The sequence below is a fragment of the Bufo gargarizans genome, chromosome 5 (assembly GCF_014858855.1).
Source record: "Bufo gargarizans isolate SCDJY-AF-19 chromosome 5, ASM1485885v1, whole genome shotgun sequence".
NCBI lineage: Eukaryota > Metazoa > Chordata > Amphibia > Anura > Bufonidae > Bufo > Bufo gargarizans.
Window position 1 is genome coordinate 166,426,206 of NC_058084.1, and position 18,763 is coordinate 166,444,968.

At 40.7% G+C, this 18,763-nt stretch overlaps 1 protein-coding gene across 1 annotated transcript in view; it reads left to right on the forward strand.

Annotated features, from left to right (window-relative positions):
• ZNF407 (zinc finger protein 407) overlaps positions 1-17,869 on the forward strand; it is a 536,938-nt gene extending 519,069 nt beyond the window's left edge. The window contains exon 9 of the mRNA XM_044293117.1: positions 14,120-17,869. Within this exon, the coding sequence (XP_044149052.1) occupies positions 14,120-15,387 (1,268 nt within the window). The 3' untranslated portion in view covers positions 15,388-17,869. The remainder of the gene's footprint in view (positions 1-14,119) is intronic.
• Positions 17,870-18,763: the final 894 nt, after the last annotated feature.

An 18,763-nucleotide genomic window follows, 5' to 3' on the forward strand; every position in this document is an offset into this window, starting at 1 on the left:
GACAGTATAGGGACAAGCAATGCATTAGCGATTGCTCGTCCCTATACTGAGGAGGAGATCGCTGCATGTAAGAGCAGCGGTCTCCTCCTCTAGCGAGCAGGCAATTGATGGGAGGGAATGCTTCCCTCCTGACAATCATCTGCTCTATCTACCTGTGTACTAGGGCCTTAATAGGTTATGCAGTACTGATCAAAAGTTTAAGACCACTTGAAAAATGGTCATATTTTACATTGTTGGATCTTAACAAGGTTCCAAGTAGAGCTTCAACATGCAACAATAAGAAATGAGAGTGAGACAAAACATTTTTTTGAGAATTCAATTAATTGAAAATAACGATTAAACTGAAACAGGCTGTTTTTCAGCTGATCCCAATTTTAGGACCACATGCCTTTAAAAAGCCAAATCTGTGCAAAGATGTGGATTCATTGTCATTTTCTGTCAGGTAGTCACACGTATGATGGCAAAGGCAAAAAAACTCTCCCTTTTTGAACGTGGTTGGGTTGTTGAACTGCATAAGCAGGGTCTCTCACAGCGCGCCATCGCTGCTGAGGTGGGACACAGTAAGACAGTCATTTGGAATTTCTTAAATGATACTGAGGGTTATGGAACAAATAAGTCAAGTGAAAGACACAAAAACATTTCACCAGCACTGAGCCGGAAGATCCAATTGGTTGTCCGGCAAATCACTGGACGATCCTCGACCCAAATTAGGCCCTTACTGGTGCTGACTGCAGCTCCATAACCATCAGACGGCATCTGAGACTGAAGGCCTTTAAAAACAAAAAACGTCTTCAAAGACCTTGTCTCCTTGAACTCCACAGAACTGCTTGTTTGGACTTTGCAAGAGAGCACCAAACATGGGACATTCAAAGGTGGAAGAAAGTTTTTTTCTCTGATGAGAAAAAATTTAACCTTGATGGTCCTGATGGTTTCCAACGTTACTGGCATGACAAGCAGATCCCACCTCAGATGTTTTCTACGCGCCACAGTGGAGGGGGCGCCATAATGATCTGGGGTCCTTTTTACTTCAGTGGAACAATGGAGCTTCAGGTAGTGCAGGGGCGTCAAAGGCCGCTGGCTATGTCCAGATGTTGCACAGAGCATTCCTCTTGACTGAGGGCCCTCGCCTGTGTGGTAACGACTGGGTTTTTCAACAGGACAACGCTACAGTACACAATGCCCGCAGGACAAGGGACTTCTTCCAGGAGAATAACATCACTCTTTTGGCCCATCCTGTGTGTTCCCCTGATCTAAATCCAATTGAGAACCTTTGGGGATGGATGGCAAGGGAAGTTTACAAAAATGGACAACAGTTCCAGACAGTAGATGGCCTTCGTGCGGCCGTCTTCACCACTTGGAGAAATGTTCCCACTCACCTCCTGGAAACGCTTGCATCAAGCATGCAGAAACAAATTTTAGAAGTGTTCAACAATAATGGCGGAGCTACTCATTACTGAGTTCATGTTTGGAAGTTGGATTTCTGTTTTGGGGGAATTTAGTTTTTTTTTGGAGATGTGGTCCTAAACTTTTGATCAGCTGAAAAACAGCCTGTTTCAGTTTATTCATTGTTTTCATTAAATTGAATGCTCAAAAAATGTTTTGTCTCACTCTCATTTCTTCTTGTTGCACGTTGAAGCTCTACTTGGAACCTTGTTAAGATCCAACAATGTAAAATATGATTTTTTGCCATTTTTCAAGTGGTCTTAAACTTTTGATCAGGACTGTATATGCAAATTGCCTTTCTAAATCGGATAACACTTTTAGCAGAGCCTACAAAATGTTCTACCTTTGTGTATTGCTTTAAGGCTTCAGTTGGAGACTGAACACTGCTGGAGAATTGCAGTCATGTAAACCTATGTAATCATGGTTTTAAACTGTAGCTAGGAAACCCAAAGCTCGGGCACCTTACCACTGGCGAAGATGCCTTAAATACCGTGTGCGGCCAGCCATAGGCTGGAGAAGAATTTATACGCTTGCATGATGGCCCATTAAGGACCGGCCTGGAGACTGTGAGCACCGCTGGCTGGAAGAGGAGCAGCAGACACAGACTGGCTAGGCACCATGGCACCCTGCCCAAAAGAAGGAGCAGAGCAGCAGCAGGCACAGGACACCAGCACAACACCCCATTTTAGAAATCTGCCATTGATGATCCTGAAATGGTGCCACATTCATGGCCTGTGGATGCTTATAATTCAATACCATAAAATGGCCTATCACAGAAGGAACATAAGCATTAACACATAGACCTAGGGGGAATTTAGTATTATTGGTGACATCCACTCGTCATTTTATATCTTGTATTACAAAAAAAGTGAAAACTGCAATATTATTTTAATCAGTCAATATCTAAAACCCAAAGTGCCCTGCACATGGGGAATCATTCTAATGTAGATAACATTCATTTAAACCCACAGTTGTAATTGTAGTAATTCCCAACCTGTACAAAAGCAATGAAGCAACATTTATATTAATCACTTTCCCTAATTGTATAATTGTGGCGTGCATCCCGATCAGTCTGTACACCACCATTCAATTTGCCAGAATTTTACAATGCTGGCAGTGAATAGGAAGTCATTAAGGGAGATATCCGTATGTTGTCTTAGACATCTATGGGATATTCACAGGATATACAAAAAATATCTGATAGATGAAGGTTTCAGGACCAGGATCTGCACCTATTCTATGAATAGCTGTCCTCTGACTCCATCCAGGCAGGCCGCTGCATTTGGGCTGCGATTGTATAACAGCACATTCCTCTTTTGCTGGTAGATGACCAGTTGGATCCTCTTTTCTACAGTCCCTGCATATTTTGCAATTGCTTGCAGTTTTGATAAAATATGACTAGTAAAGCAGGGTTCTCAACAGCTGTTACCTTGTGACTACACGGAAGGGGAGTTCACTTGTTGCCATTTTTGGATGTATAGTTTACTTTTATAGTTTGTCTCATTAGCACTAATTGATTTTTCTATTTGTTTGATCAAGAATTTATTCTTAAAGTGGCTGTCCAAGATAAATAAAAATCTCGGACATGCTCCCAATTGCTGTAAAGTAAAAAGGATGCTCTACTTAGCTCTTTCTCTGGCGCCATTCTCTGTGCTGCTGGTGCGGTTCTCCTGATGCTGGTTGTTTACAGTAACTTGGTGGTATATGTCACGTGACCACTGCAGCCAATCATTGTCCTTAGTTCTCTATTGTATACTGCTGCAGTTTGTGCCAGGAGAACAAGACCGGTGGTGCAGGAGTTAGGCCCCTTTCACACGGGCGAGATTTCCACGCGGGTGCAATGAATCCGGATCCAGTCATTTCTATGGGGCTGTGCACATGAGCGGTGATTTTCACGCATCACTTGTGCGTTGCGTGAAAATCGCAGCATGCTTCTCTTAGTGCGTTTTTCACGTAACACAGGCCCTATAGAAATGAATGGGGTTGCATGAAAATCGCAAGCATCCGCAAGCAAGTGCGGATGCAGTGCGATTTTCACGCACGGTTGCTAGGTGATGATCGGGATGGGGACCCGATCATTATTATTTCCCCTTATAACATGGTTATAAGGGAAAATAATAGCATTCTGAATGCAGAATGCATAGTACAATAGGGCTGGAGGGGTTACATTTTTTTTAAACTCACCTTAATCCACTTGTTCGTGCAGCCGGCATCTCTTCTGTCTTCTTTTGTGAGGAAAAGGACCTTTGATGACGTCACTACGTTCATCACATGGTCCGTCACATGATCAATCACCATAGTGATGGATCATGTGAAGGACCACGTGATGAGCGTAGTGACGTCATCAAAGGTCCTATTCCTCACAGAACAAAACAGAAGAGATGCCGGCTGCACGAACAAGTGGATTAAGGTGAGTTCAATTATTATTATTTTTTTAACCCCTCCAGCCCTATTGTACTATGCATTCTGTATTCAGAATGCTATTATTTTCCCTTATAACCATGTTATAAGGGGAAAAAATACAATCTACACTACAACTAACCCAAACCTTCTGTGAAGAAGTTCGGGTCTGGGTACCACAGTCAGTTTTTTATCACGCGCGTGCAAAACCCGCGCAATAAAAACTTAACATCGGAACGCAATCGCAGTCAAAACTGACTGCAATTGCGTTCCTACTCGCGCGGGTTTGCCGCAATGCCCCGGGATGCATCCAGACCTAATCTGGACACGCTTGTCTGCAAGGGGCCTTAGAGATAGGTATCACATCCTTCTTTATTTTAGAGCAATCGGAGGCTTGCCCGAGATCTTTAATTACCTCGGGCAACCCTTTTAAGTATCACATAGTCAAGATATGGAGAGAAGTCTCTGTATTCATGTCCTTGAAGTTAGATGGGACTGGTAACAGTGCTGATGTTTTTGTTAGCATTTACCAGCAGCATCTTGGCAGCAAGTGACCTCTGCTAGAGAGCGCAAAACATTTTCAATTTACAGGCTCAAGCATTTATACTGTCTTTGGATCTCATCCTTTTGAAAAGGTCGACCCCGTAGGAATTTGCCACAAGAAAGAAATTTGGCCCCTTTGACGGACATGACCAGCTTAATAACACAATGCTCCTGACGAGCGTGCCGCATACGATTCCATTTTAATATTTATAGAATAAACACACACTGCTTTAACTGTACACAAGCAGCTGCTGTCATTCGGATCCGAGCAGATGTTAGACCTCTGAAATCGTAGCTGATAATTAAAATACTAACAGTTAGTGTTTTACCCCAGCTGCAGGTTCTGTTTACAGTAAATTTGATTTTAATGGTGCCCCTGTGCTGCTGTTGAGTAGTGATTTTGCATATTGCAAAAAAAGAGGTGCAGTGGAGAAAAACTGTCATCCCAAATTAATATATAGAAAAAAATTAGTTTTATTTTTAATATGGATAAATCATATTTTATAATTATATAGTAACATTACAGATCCATCTTAAGCCTTCAGAGTAATTTCTTGCGTGGTTCCCCTATGTGCTACGTCAGTTGTTCCAAATCAATTACTAAAACAGCGCAGAAAGTTTATACCAGTTGATTACCGTAATTTGGCTTTTCCTCCTGTATCATTGTGCTAATCCTAACCTTTTCTAATTCCAATTGTACTCCTTTTAGGAATTTCTACGTTTTTTTCTAAATTTTCATTAAAAGCATTAGAAGTTTACCAGAAGGGCTACTTGGGAAATTCTGATGATCAGAATTGAATATACTAACAATGATGCAGATCTGAGAATGGAAGTTGGTTAAACATTAGCATTTTTAGTTAAAATTGTGTACTTATTGGTTCAGATAAACATTTTGTAGGTGGATCAAGAAGTAATTGACAAAGCTTGAAGTGTCAGCCATATATCACAGTAAAATTAGAAGAGCAATGTAAAGTGACCCTTCCCTTGTATAGAATTCAATGAAGACATTTCACATTAGCAGCAGTATTGTGCAGTGATTTTGTATTATATGGAGGTGAGCGAAGTATTGGAAAATTCGATTCGGCTGCTTCACCGAATTTTACAAAACAAAATTGCTTTGTGATTAATTACTTTGTGACGAGGCGCATTTCTTTGTAAGTAGTGCGTGCAATAATAGGGAGCGTGACATCACCCCTCAGATGCTGCGTTCATACATGATTCCGGCATCTGATATACATAACATGGTATACATTTTTTTTTTTTTAAATCATGCTTACCTGATCCATTTGCTCGTGACAAGCCCGCCATCTTGTTTGAAGATCTGACGCAAAATCTTGCGCGGCCCGAGATGATGTCATCAATCACCCTGGCCGGTGTGGTGACGTCTTACATCACTGCTCATGGGATTTTATGCGAGATCTTCAAGCAAGATGGCTGCAGCCGACCCATCGTGAGCAAATTGATCATGTGAGTATGTTTTTTTTTTTTTTTTTACTAAATCAGTTTAAATCGATTCGCTACCACGAAGAACGAGGAAATTCAGCTTTGTGGTGAATCGATTTTAATCTGGAATTCAGATCATAGTCCACTTTGTGGCTCAATACTAGTATTATCTAATATGTAACTTTAAAAAAAAATTTTTTTTATTTAATTGAGAAACTAATGTATCAGTACAAACCCCTCCCCAAATTCAGTCCCCACTAGAAAAAAAAGGGAAAAATAAGTTTTAAAGAGGTTTTCTGGAATTGTCATATTGATAACCTATCCTCAAGATTAGTGTGGAGCAAATCAAGCTTCAGATCATAGATCCAAAGTCGATTCGCTCAAAACTTCATTTGATTACTGTACGAAGATACATCATCCAAATGCATGGGCTCCGGCGAGGGAAATTCTTTATCACCGAAATCTCGCGGGACCTCAGTAAATAACTTTGGGATTTGATTTTTTAACTTGAAAACCATTTAAAAAGTTTGATCTAAAGTTGGCTTCGGTACCGAAGTCCATTTCAGATTCCTGTTTTAAGCTGCGTCTAGCCCATGTGACTGAAAAACTTGATATTGCATGGCCTAGAAAGTGGACTAAGAGCTCAACCTCTTCATATAGCTCTTCATACAGCTGATCGGCAGTGCCAATCTCTTATTGATTATCAAGTGATAATCCTGGAAAACCCCTTTAAGTTGACAGGGAGTCATCTTACTTCCTTGCAGAAGTTTACAGCATTGGCCTCCCAGGCAATAATTGGTAAAAGGTTGGGAGACCCCAGGTAGCTGTATATAGGGAAGAACGTGGCAAATGGCAAGCTACAGTGTTTTTAAACCCATGAGATATGATTTTAGTTTCGCCCATGTGCAAAATACCTGTCATAGATTATAGGCATGGCATAAAAATGTATTTAGCATTCCTCTCTGCTGTCTTCCATGGCAGTAATATGTTACGGCTGTAATGCTGCACCTCACACATCCAAAGAGCGGTGTAATTTATAATTCCTGAAAGTCTTCTCCTGAGCTCTCACTCAGAGTCATATTAGAGACAGGAAGGTTAACAGACTAGTGGACTTTCTTCCGAGATGAAGCTTTTCTTTTAAAATCAAGCCCCTTTAATGGCATATTTATCTGCTATGCGATGCATGAAATCTACTTTCTGTTTCAGGACAGCAAATGACTCCTGACCCCTTTAGTGCCGACACTGTGCGACCTTTCTTCTGTCACCATTTTCTTCCCCTGAAAATTCCATGAATTTTTATTACAAGTCTCTTATATATTTTTTTTTTTAAACTAAACTGAAGCTTCGACAAATTGCTTGACACAGATGAGATGAAGTTGGTGAAGTAGTGTTAGGTAAGTTTTACAACCAGCATGTGTGCGGCGGAATAGTACAACACCAGTGCCCTACAATGTCATACACCACTAGCTGCTGAGCCTACTATTGGATAAATACATCATTTTATGGAACATTGATTGTTCTATAAACCCAATGGAGTATTATGCTGTATGATCAAACCATTTAGATTGTGTGTAGAGCACAGAAAATACCATATTCAGGATGGTACTAAAAGTGCCATTTGTGTATTTTATGGATGTCATTACAAGGGAAACTTCTCTCCGTAGACCCTGTTTACTGCAAATTTTTTTAGCATGTAATGACATTTTTCATTCACAACGTATGCCTTCGAGAGAGGGGGGCCCTTGTTTTATTTGTTTCATTCGCGTTTACTGCACAAATTCTGTACATTTTAATTAAATGTGCGCTTAACAAAAGCATAAAGTATTTATTCCACGAATTCCGTCTTAGGGGAAGAAAAATAATGACAGTGAATAAAGAACAACACACAGCGTTGCCAGGTACATGCTCCTCTCCCCCTTCTACATAAACCGAAAAATGAAGGAGGGCTTCGAGGAGATAAGGGGGGGGGGAGGGGGAGATATTAAATTGCAGTTTAATTCTATTCAACCTGGCACGAGAAGCTCGAGCCATATTTAGGAAAAGATGGAAGGAAAATGCAAATCTGAGGTTCATGTTTAGAAATGGTGACATTTGTAGGTAAGAGGGAGGGGGTTAAAATATTCACTAAAAGACTATAGTTGATAAATAACAGTTCTGCAAAAGAGACAGATTTCTTGGAAGGGGACCAGCTCTCTGTTCACTGCATCCCTCGAAATGAAACACCTCTTTAGCAGTCGCTCTGAATTAGAACCGTCGCCTCACAGTCACTTAGAGCTCAAAGGAAACGCCGAACTTTACTTTCAGGACAATTACCATAAAGCTGTCTTCATAGAGTCTAGTTGTGCCATCCAGGCGCAGCGTCGAGAGGCTGTTTTATTGTATAGAGCTCAAGGTGTTTGTTAGTACATTAGCATGTTCAGCTTTTTTACTTTTTTATTATATTTTGTTATTGTTTTTCCTTTATAATTTTATACATCATTTTTTTTAAACGACAATAACAAATGCGAAATATTAGGAATCCTGCGCCTCCGTATTTGCACGCAATTCTTGCTCCATGCAGCGATTGTATTTCATTGTATAATAGGCACTGATTCATGTATTCATCAGTGAAACACAGCATACAATTCATAAATATAAATGTGCTTATAATTGTAAATCTGCCTCAATGCATCCATGAAAGATTATTTGTCCAGGGGTTCATTATTCTTAGTGTGATCTCCCTAGCTTTATGTTGTTTGCAATCGGCCATTAAACAGTCAGAGGGGCATCAGATTCTAAAGTATTAATCATTGTGCCTTAGCTATGAATTGGAACCAGTTGTAATTGTAGCCAAGCCCCAAACCATATTCCAACTATGGATGTCCCCTCAGAGATTTAGGTAACATGGGTGCACATACGGTATACAGATTAATACAGAAATGTATTTTATTCCGTACTGCATTCACTGCAAAAGCTTGACAGTTTCCCATAGTGGGCTGTCCGTTTCAGGTTACTACTTTTTTGTTCTGTGCTTTCCTATTTGCAGTATGACTTTGGGTATTTAAGTGTATTCAGTAATGGTCTGATACCGGGCAAGAAGGTCTGACTCACCATTGACATACCAGTGTATTCCAGTCTTAGGTTCAAAGGGATTGTCCAATTTTAGAAAAACATGCCACTTTGTTAAAGAGAAAAAAAAGCACTATGCCTGTCTGCTGGTTGTATTTGGTATTGCAACTCAGCCCTATTCATGTCAGTGGAGCGGAGCTGCAGTAGAAGCCATCACCCATGGACAGAAGTGTTCTTCTAATCATGTACAACCTGTTTAATGCTGCAGCACGGCAGAGACCAATGACACTTTCACATTGTAGCATGCTTTTGCATAGGATGTATTTCTGAAAAAGAAAAGGGCCCAGATTTACTAATGTGTCTGTGCCTAGAATCTTTTTAAAAAGTGGCACAAATGGGTTAAATTTTTGTTCCAATTTTTTCAACTCACTGGAAAGATGAGGGCATCATGGGAAAGGGTCAGGGCCTGAGATGTGAGCACTGTGATGAATCTGGTGCAGGTCCCGACAGTCTAAGTTCATGCCTTCTACGGGCTTAGTAAATCTGCTTTTCTGTTCAGTAAAATGGCAATGTATATTTAAAAATTTCCAAATAATTAAAACATTAGGGTAGGCCACATGTGTCTTTATCCTCGGCGGATTTTCAGTAGCAGAATTGCATGTGGAAAATATGCAGCGTTTCCAGTAGCAGCAGAGTGCATGAGATCATCCACGTGATGCCGAAATGTTCAGCAAAGGAAGAGCATAACTTGACAACATCTCAATTCATACTGTAGACTTCCATGTTGGAGTCATCCTTGATTTTCCACAGTGGCCATACCCTTAACATTAATCTGTCTCAGACTTATGGTTATGCTGTGAAATGTAAACCATGAGGCATCTTTACTGGGGCAGAAGTTTCAGGAACTGAATTGTTGGAAAGGTTTCGGCTTGAAAGAAGAGCCCTTCAGTATGGTCTGTTGCTATTACTAAGGTGCCTTCACGCGCTGCCAATTCTGTTGCAGTTCAATTCACCTGAATGGTGCTTGCAGAAATCCATGTGCTTTCCCCTCCATTCAAATGAATAGAACTGATTTTCAGTCGTGGAAAATTCTGCAACAAAATCCGCATCGTGTGAAGGCACCCTAATGTGTTGGTTAGATTTTACAATCCTGATGCCAATCCTTGTGTATACATTTGTCAAACTCATAATTAAAGGGATCGCTACATGCTCATGGACAGTATGTCAACTGCAGTTGGAGACAGATCTGATCCACTTGCTTTTTCTCTAGGGGCTATTTTCACTGGGGGAATATCGATACAACCTAATAACATCTCTGCAGTATATTGGGTGACTGACTATTGGTCTCTGTAGGATCATAAGGATTCAGCCTAGCTACACACTGGCTGTGATCCCTGTTGATGCAATGATCTAAAGTAATTCATGCAATATAAAAATAGCCTTGGTTTTCTTTAAAGGGATTGTTCTAACTGTATTACTTCTGTCTATAAACCTGCTTCTAAATGTCATAGTAAGCCACAGCTGTAAATAGTGCCTTCCAGGTGGACTCTACTCAACTTACATGGTTGACCAGTGCTCAGGTGCAGACAGGGAACTTAAAGTAGTCCTGGAAAAGAAAAAACTAAAAGTGTCCCATTGTTGTTGGCAGCTCCAAATTGACAAAAGGAGGGGCAACACATGTATTCGGGGTCAGCAATACCATGACGCAAAATACCGTCCCATCAGAACCATATTCCACAGTGCAGCACAATATATTGCCCCAAAAGCTGTCGCTCTTTAGTGGCCATCAAAAGATACCTTTTTCTGTCCTCCTCCTCCGCCAGTTGTCTCTGATTCACATATGAAGCAGGGAGATTAGGAGGTGAAATGTGGGCCACAGCAGTTGGATTCAGGAGGGCATGTGTGGTCACTGGCCAGGTACATGAGTACACGGTCAGTGACCACACAGGCCGGGTACATGAGTACCTGATTCTCACAGCATTAATTACTGCGACAGAGAGGAGGGTTGGGGCGGCCTCCTGTCTATTGGCCCACTGGAAAATTTCCTGTTAAGGTCTATGGCCAATCCGCCCCTGCCAGCGCTGATAACCGGTGATTGCCTGGATTCATTATGAGGATCCATAGTTAGGAACCTGTCAGGAGATTCTTGATACCTATTTCATGCTGCTTATGGATCAGGCAACATAAGGGCAGCTGACAGGTCATCTAAAAATTCTCAATTGCTACAGGATCATAAGGTATTCAATGTTATCCTTCATGATTGCCCCAAGTGCGTTCTCTTCTCCGATGCCATATGGAAAGTGAATTTGCTCAGAGAGGTGCACTACAGTTGCCACTCAAGGAGATTTTTAATTATATTATGTCTGTTGTTAGTTTATGGTTGTAGTTATGGAATTATACTTTAGATCTCACACTTATGGCTTTGCTTTCTTTAAAATGATTCTATTCTCAACTCTACATTAATTCATTGAAGTTGAAATGGAGAATTCTTCAGTGGGCAATTCCTTTACAGTATGATTGAGGCTGTTATATTTTATAGGAGCAATTTTTCAAAGCAATACTGACAGGAGTTAAAGTTATTAAATTGCTGAATCAAAAGATGGACCTTGCAATCACATTTATGAACTGTGATGGAATAGCAAGGGCTTCACAAGCCGAGGTTAAAGTGTTGGAGTACTTAAACTCCATCACACCCCTCAGTGACAGCAGTATTTACCCATGTAGTTTGATTTAATAGCCTGGCAGTGGTTTAACTCATCTGCAGATTAAAATAGATTAAGAAAGCTGTCTTGAATCGGATAATTATTAGAGCAAGAAAGCAAAAGATTTAATCATGCCCAGGAAATATGTGAAAGGATGTATATGCAGAATATAGACACCCAATTAATGATCCCCATCTGCAGTTAGGAGGGTAGAAAACTTTTCAACATTCTTACACTACTTGAATATTTCGCTGACAACCTTTGAAACCTACCATGAAGGTTATTGCATTTTCTTTCCTGTGGCTTAAGAGCTCACACTGAATATGTTGACTTAGGGGTTAATAATATCATTCCTGGTGGTCTGGTTATATCTTGGGTGGTGTAACTGGGTGAATGAATATTTAATTTATTTATATATCAGTTTCCATAGTGCTTTACATAGCATACTACGAGAAGTAAAATGGCATTTACAAGATAATCGGGTAGGATTCCTGCCCATACAAGCTTTCAGTCTATATGGATTTTGAATTAGATATGTGATGGATGACCAGTGGATGGACTGACAGAGGGTGGCATTAGACAACTGAAAATAATCCTAGTGGTTTAGGATACTTAAGGGGTTAATGTGAGTATGTCTTACTGTCGCATTACAGTTACTAATAGGAGCATCCCTCCTGGTCTAGTTTAGTAAAGGGGTAAATGCATCATCTCTGATGGTTTAGGATAGGGAAGAGTTTATGGTAATTGCTAGCATCCGTAGTTGTTAATGGTGGTACAGGGATTAACACTGGTATTCTTTCTGGTCTGTGATAGTGAAAGAGTTAATTCCAGCACTCCTGGTGGTCTATGGCAATGAACAGGTTGTGTAGCCAATAAATATTGTTTTTTTACCACAACATGCTCAGATTGGTATAGGATACAAGTAAGTCATATATGCTTTACCAATCCAATGCCACCCCTGCTCCGACGTTTCCCAGTTGTCCACGGGTCTTTACCTTCTGGTCCTTCTCAGTATGCAGGAAATGACTGCTCAGCCAATCAGTGACCTGCTTTAGTGGGCCAACGCTATTAAAGCTAGCATTCCTGGTGGTCTAGGCAATGAAAGGTTTATTGCCAGCACCCCTGGTAGTCTAGGAGATTTAAATGGCTAATGCCAACATCCCTGGTGGCCTAACATAAAGGGAATCTAATTGAGCTGAATGTAAAGATACCGTTCATGTTGCTTCATTCCAGAAAAAAATTTCTTCCAAATGAGCTGTTAAATGCACCAAGGGCCCGAGTCATTCTGTGCACACTCTGCATCCTCTGCCATCCCTTCTGCATCCTTTGCCATCCCTTCCCTCTCTTTTTGATTGACTGTGCAGGAAACAGACTCTCTTTGATAACGTTGTTACCCGCTCAGTGGGTACGCATCCCGTTTCTATATGTTAACACAATCTCAGTTTTTCTTGCAAGACTTTAAAGAAAAAACTGTGAATGCTGCACAACCTCTCTTTCTTCACCACCATTGTTGCTTTTCCTCTGCACTCCTGTTCTGTCCATAGACGCACACGTCCATATAGACATTGTATGGCAATACATGGTAGACACGGACAATACTCCTATGTCTTCTGTCTGACCATTTGGCATATTCCCCTTTCCTCCCTGCAATATTTCTCCTCTCGTCTCAGCTCCAGAATGAGACTCAAATTGCTAGTGGAAAGAACTGATACCATAGCGCGTGCCTCTGCAGCGGAGGCGCTGCCAAAAATTAATTCAGCAGCATTGTGCCAGATTCATTGTATAATATTACCTAGAAACTGTTTAATGCTTTGAAAATGTTCATTTTCGTCTACCCTTTCCCATGACAGCCACTCATAGAGCCCTGCTGGCCAGAAAGATAGAAATGAAAAAATTGTTTGTGGCATCTGTTTTGACTCCTGTACCTGTTACAAGTACTAGGAATTACACTGCTCTGTGCACTACTGTACACTTGTGATTTCTCTGGTTGGATACAAATTATTTTTAAATGCAGTAAACTCTGATATATGTGATACACAAGTTGGAGGTTTGCATTGTCTAAAGCAGATTTGAGATAATTTTCTCTATTATATAGTTACATTAAGGGAAAACTGTATATTCGTATCAGGTATGACATTTTCTATATCTGTCTAAAACATACATCTCATTACCAATGACTTTAAGGATGTATAAAAAAACAACAAAAAAAATGCACTTTGTTTTATAGCAGCTGTTGATTGCAGATAACAATATGACTATCTTCACATATCGTGGTTCAGTGCAGTTTTCTACTTTTTTTTAAAAATTGTTTTTATTTTTTTTAAAGCAAAGACTTCCCTTTTTAGATCCAAACCCAGTTTTGGTTAGGTGTTTACTAATATGGAACGGATTGGAAAATTTCTCTATTTATTTATTATTTATCTATTGTAACCATTAATTATTTGTCAAGAGGCCACTTTATGCTAGTCCTTTAGTACTATTCATTTAAAAAAAAAAACTTTTTAATTCACCTCACCAATTTATGCATTTTCTTTTTGTAGGCATCGTCTCAAAATCTTTTGAGTGTCGACTGAAGGGACAAGGTGCAAACTTTGTAGAAACCAATAGCCCATTCACTGCCATTACACCTGCTGATCCTCCAGTGAAAGAAAATGTCCGAACCACTAGGAAAGTCTCCCAACCAACTGAACAAGTTCAGCAAGTCATTATCATTCAAGGATTTTCCAATGAATATGAGGGTAATTTTTCTATTGACACTTCTGTAGAGGAAACTGCAGCAGCCACCCTGCAGACCCTGGCCATGGCTGGTCAGATGGCAAGAGTCGTGCACATCACAGAAGATGGTCAAGTTATAGCAACTGATCAAGCTGCTCACATGGGCAACATCATTTCTGGTGAAATCCTTAGTGAGCAGTTGCCTGAAGGAGCAACACAAGTTGTTGTGGTTGAAGGACCAATGGACGAAACAGATGTTGCCGAGTCAGTTGCCATAGAGACTGTAACTGACTCTGATGGCAACGTGGTACAGCAAGTGATGGCGCAGAGTATTTTAGACACAGCACAGGGTGTACACACGTCTGATTCCTCTTCTGCTCTAGATGCTTTGCTGTGTGCTGTAACAGAGCTAGGTAATGTTGGAGACGTAGAGCGACAACCCAGTGTAGAACATCAAGAGTCAATTGAAGAGTCATTCGTGAGGATGGCAAATCAGGGCTCTGTGGAGTCTAATACAGAGGAAATCCAGGTCTACCATGAAATGCATGAAGATGAGCAAGGAGTTGAACAAATAGGGGTTGTCCAACAAGTCGTGCACTCTTCCCAGGAATCTGCTTTCAAAAACATGGTCCATGGGGTCTTACAGTTTGCAGTATGTGATTCTGCTGCCGCTAATCATCTGATTCAAGAAGGAGTCACACAAGTCATTGTAAATGATGAAGGTACAGTACACATGGTTTCCAGAGAAGGGCCTCATATAATAATGCACAACACAGAAAGCCATACTCTTAGGCTGCCTGAACAACAGATGAGATTAGTTGAGTGTGAGGACGGAGAAATCTCACAGATCATTGTCACTGAAGAATTAGCCAGAGCTATGGTTCAAAATAGCAATGACAATTTTGAGGAAGGTACCACACATTATATAGTGACTGGACTACCACAAGAAGACAAAGATTCCAACATGTATTCACATACTGTCATAGAAACCGATGAAAATACCGGTATTATTCATACTGAAACCATTATGGACACACAGATATCTGATACCGCCTCAGAAGAAGTTAACAGCATGATTGTCTACACAGAGTGACCTTCAACAATAGAGGAGCCAACGCACCATGAAAGGCCAGGAATCTACAATTGATCAGTGATTTTGTAGAGCGTCATGTCTTCCTTGTCTGTTATTTGCAAAGTTGTTTTTAATCTGCCCATTAAAACTAAACATTAAGAAGAATCTGTTATATGAACTCACAGAAAAGAAAATCACTAGCTGTTAGATAATCCAATAATGGCTGAGTAATTACATTGTGTGGCAGTGTTATATCGCTGCCAGGGGCTACTTTACATTGTTTTTCAGCATTATTCCTACAGTTTTCTGTTAAAGTTGTGATATATTGTCATCTTTTAACACCATAAGAGCGTTCAGAATTTTGCAACAGTGTTAATTGCTATATATTTTTTTTCTTTTTTTCCCCTGAGTTTCTGTTCTACATTTCTTTATAGGAGATTTCAGTCACGATAATCTATGTTTAATCAGACATTATCACAAATTGCTCTTGGCTGCCATACCGCCTTTTCAGTTCAACTGGTTCTGCGGGGACTGTGATATAGATGACCTTTCCTTATGAAAGGCCATCAATATCAAATCAGTGGGGATCCAACTACTGGCACACCAGACAGTCAGCTGATGGCACGGCACTCGCTTGAATGAGACTGAGGTGCAGTAAGGCGCAATACCTGGAGCAGCCGCTTAAAAAGTGTGGAGATGTGCCTAATAAACAATGTGGACATAGCATTTGCTGGACTATCATTGCCCCTTCTGTCAGCTGATAATGTAGTGTTCGTGAGTTGGATCCCAAAAATTCTAACACCTAAACATAGCCCATTAGTATTGAGTTGAAGTAGGTCACCCCCAAAATTCATTTCAAGGTGAGCATACAGCCAAATGTAGGTGCCCCAAAACATTACCATACCATTATTGTAAAAATCCAGTTCTCTAATTAGTGTTTATTTTGGGCATCTACCCTATATGGCAGTATGCTTACTTTGAAACAGATTTTGGAGTTGACAGACTACATTTAAAGGTATTGTCAGATTTTTTTTTTATATATTTCCAAACTGCCAGAAGCATGTTGAAATAATTAAAAAAACTTACCTTACATTTCCTAAACCCCCTCTGATCCAGTGTCAGTTCTCTGTTCTCTCCCCCAGACTACAGCTATGACATCTTGTTTTAACTGAAATAGTGATTTGCCTATATACCACACATGACTGCCAATCACTGACCACATCGGTCTTGTGCCATGCACCACTGGGGCCGGTGTTTGGCTACAGAAGTATTCAGGATATCATTGCTGAAGGCAAAATGATGTGTCGCAGCCTCAGCATGAAAGAGAGGACCGTGCAGCAGCTCTGGATCGAGAAGAGGTTGGTAGGGTACGTTTTTTTCATTATTTTAAGAGGTTTCTGGGAGCTTGGACCTCTACAAAAGGAACTCTGACAACCCCTTTTAATGAAAGAATCTCTGATGTCTTCCTTATTCTACCACTTGTTCTTTGATGTTCTTGACCAGCAGTTTAACACTGTTCACATCTTCGTCATGGCATCCATTCAAAAGGACTCATGATCCAAATTTGGATCAGTCATTCAACAAGTTCAAACAGCCCCTTGGACCATATTGACTTATAATGTAGTTCGGCAGAGTTCTGTTAAGGTTTCTTTCATTTCGATGGCAAGAACAGTGCTGTATGGCGGGCTATTCTTGCCTTTGACTGAACGGCCAACAGAGGAACCCTGAATACAGGTGAAAAAATAGCCTTAGTCCATTGTGCACATTTACATGGTCCTTCTCCAATGTTGTCTGTCTGCAATTTTTCATGTGTGACAAATATAGGGCTTTTGATTGTTGATGGAATTCTGTAAACAAGAATACATGATATTCTAGTTTGATATTAGCTTGTATGGACAATTAAATATTTTTTGTGGTCTCCAAAAGATTTTGCATCCAAAACTGCATAGGGCTTGTACAAAGGTGCCTATATGGATACTTGCACTGACTGGCACATTCACTATTATGTGCCACCATGGCATTCCAGGCATGTGATTATTTACTGATATTGAAAGGATGAGACACATTCATTCCATATTAACAGTACACTGTATGGTTTATTTAGTTGGAGGTAAATGAAGTTAAATTTTTCATAACATCAGTAGGGCGACACTTACCGAAATCCAACAATAACCAGAGGAGGACAGCTTCTGTTTTGTAGGTATCCATTGTCTAGAATCTTGTTTTTACTGGATATTATAACTTGATCCACAGATGGGCAGATTCATTACTTTGCAGAAGTCTATTTCTTCTTTTTATTGCAGTTAATTGTCAACCGGAGCATTATGCTTGACTTGGTTATAGAACCTGCTGTTGTAATATACATCATTTATGCTTCATTTTGCTGGTATTCCGATTTCTGTGTAATGTTAGTTAAATGCTTTCATGTGCAATTTAAGGGTTATAAAATGTCAAATATAATGTTTCTTCCTATCAAATTGTTGCAATTGCGTTTTGTTTTCAAATAAAAACCTCAAAACGTTTAAATGGTTTTGGAATATTTTTTATATATTTTTTTAACATTACTGATGAAACCCTATGCACTTTGTACACAAGCAGCTAAACTGTACCTCCAATTATGACCATTCTTTTGTTTGTATGTCCAAAACTCTGAGGTTATAAATTTGATAATATATTATTTGTATCTAATAAAGAGCTCCAAATCCCCAGTTTCCACAGGGCGTACCTGTACACGCTAATGTCCTGGTACTTAAGGATACAGGGCATACAGGTACGTCCTGTGTAGTTCCGATCACCGCGGTGGGCGGTGATCGGTACTGGGTGCCTGCTGAAATCAATCAGCAGGCACCCTGGGTCAATGCCAAGGGGGATCCTGTGAACCCCCTGTATCGGCGATCGCTGCAAACCACAGGTCAATTCAGACCTGCGGTTTGCAGCGCTTTCGGGAGTTTCGTGACTGCAGGGATCAGAAACGTCCCCGTGACTGCAGGGATCAGAACTTCAAAATGCCTTATTTTAATGTTTAACCCCTCCTACAGCCCTCTGTGTTATGTGCCGGCGGGCGCAGCAGGGGACGATCATCCGCTCGCCCCCTCTCTCAGGGTGGCCAAGCGGTTTTAGCAGAGTGTCAGCACATTTCTAACACTCTGCTTGAAACAGATGTCAGCCGTTTAACCCCTTCCATGCCACGGTCCGTAGGGACCGCTGTATGGAAGAGGTTAACAGGAAGGGAGGGAGCTCCCTCTCCCATCGGGGGCTGCTGTGCCTTTTCAGCCCCCGATTCTTGTTGTGGCAGCGAGTGATAATTACCATGGCAAACGGACACCTTCACAGCCTTCCTGCTGTCCATGGTGCTGATCAGACTTCTGCTAAAGGCAGAAGTCTGATCATACTTTGT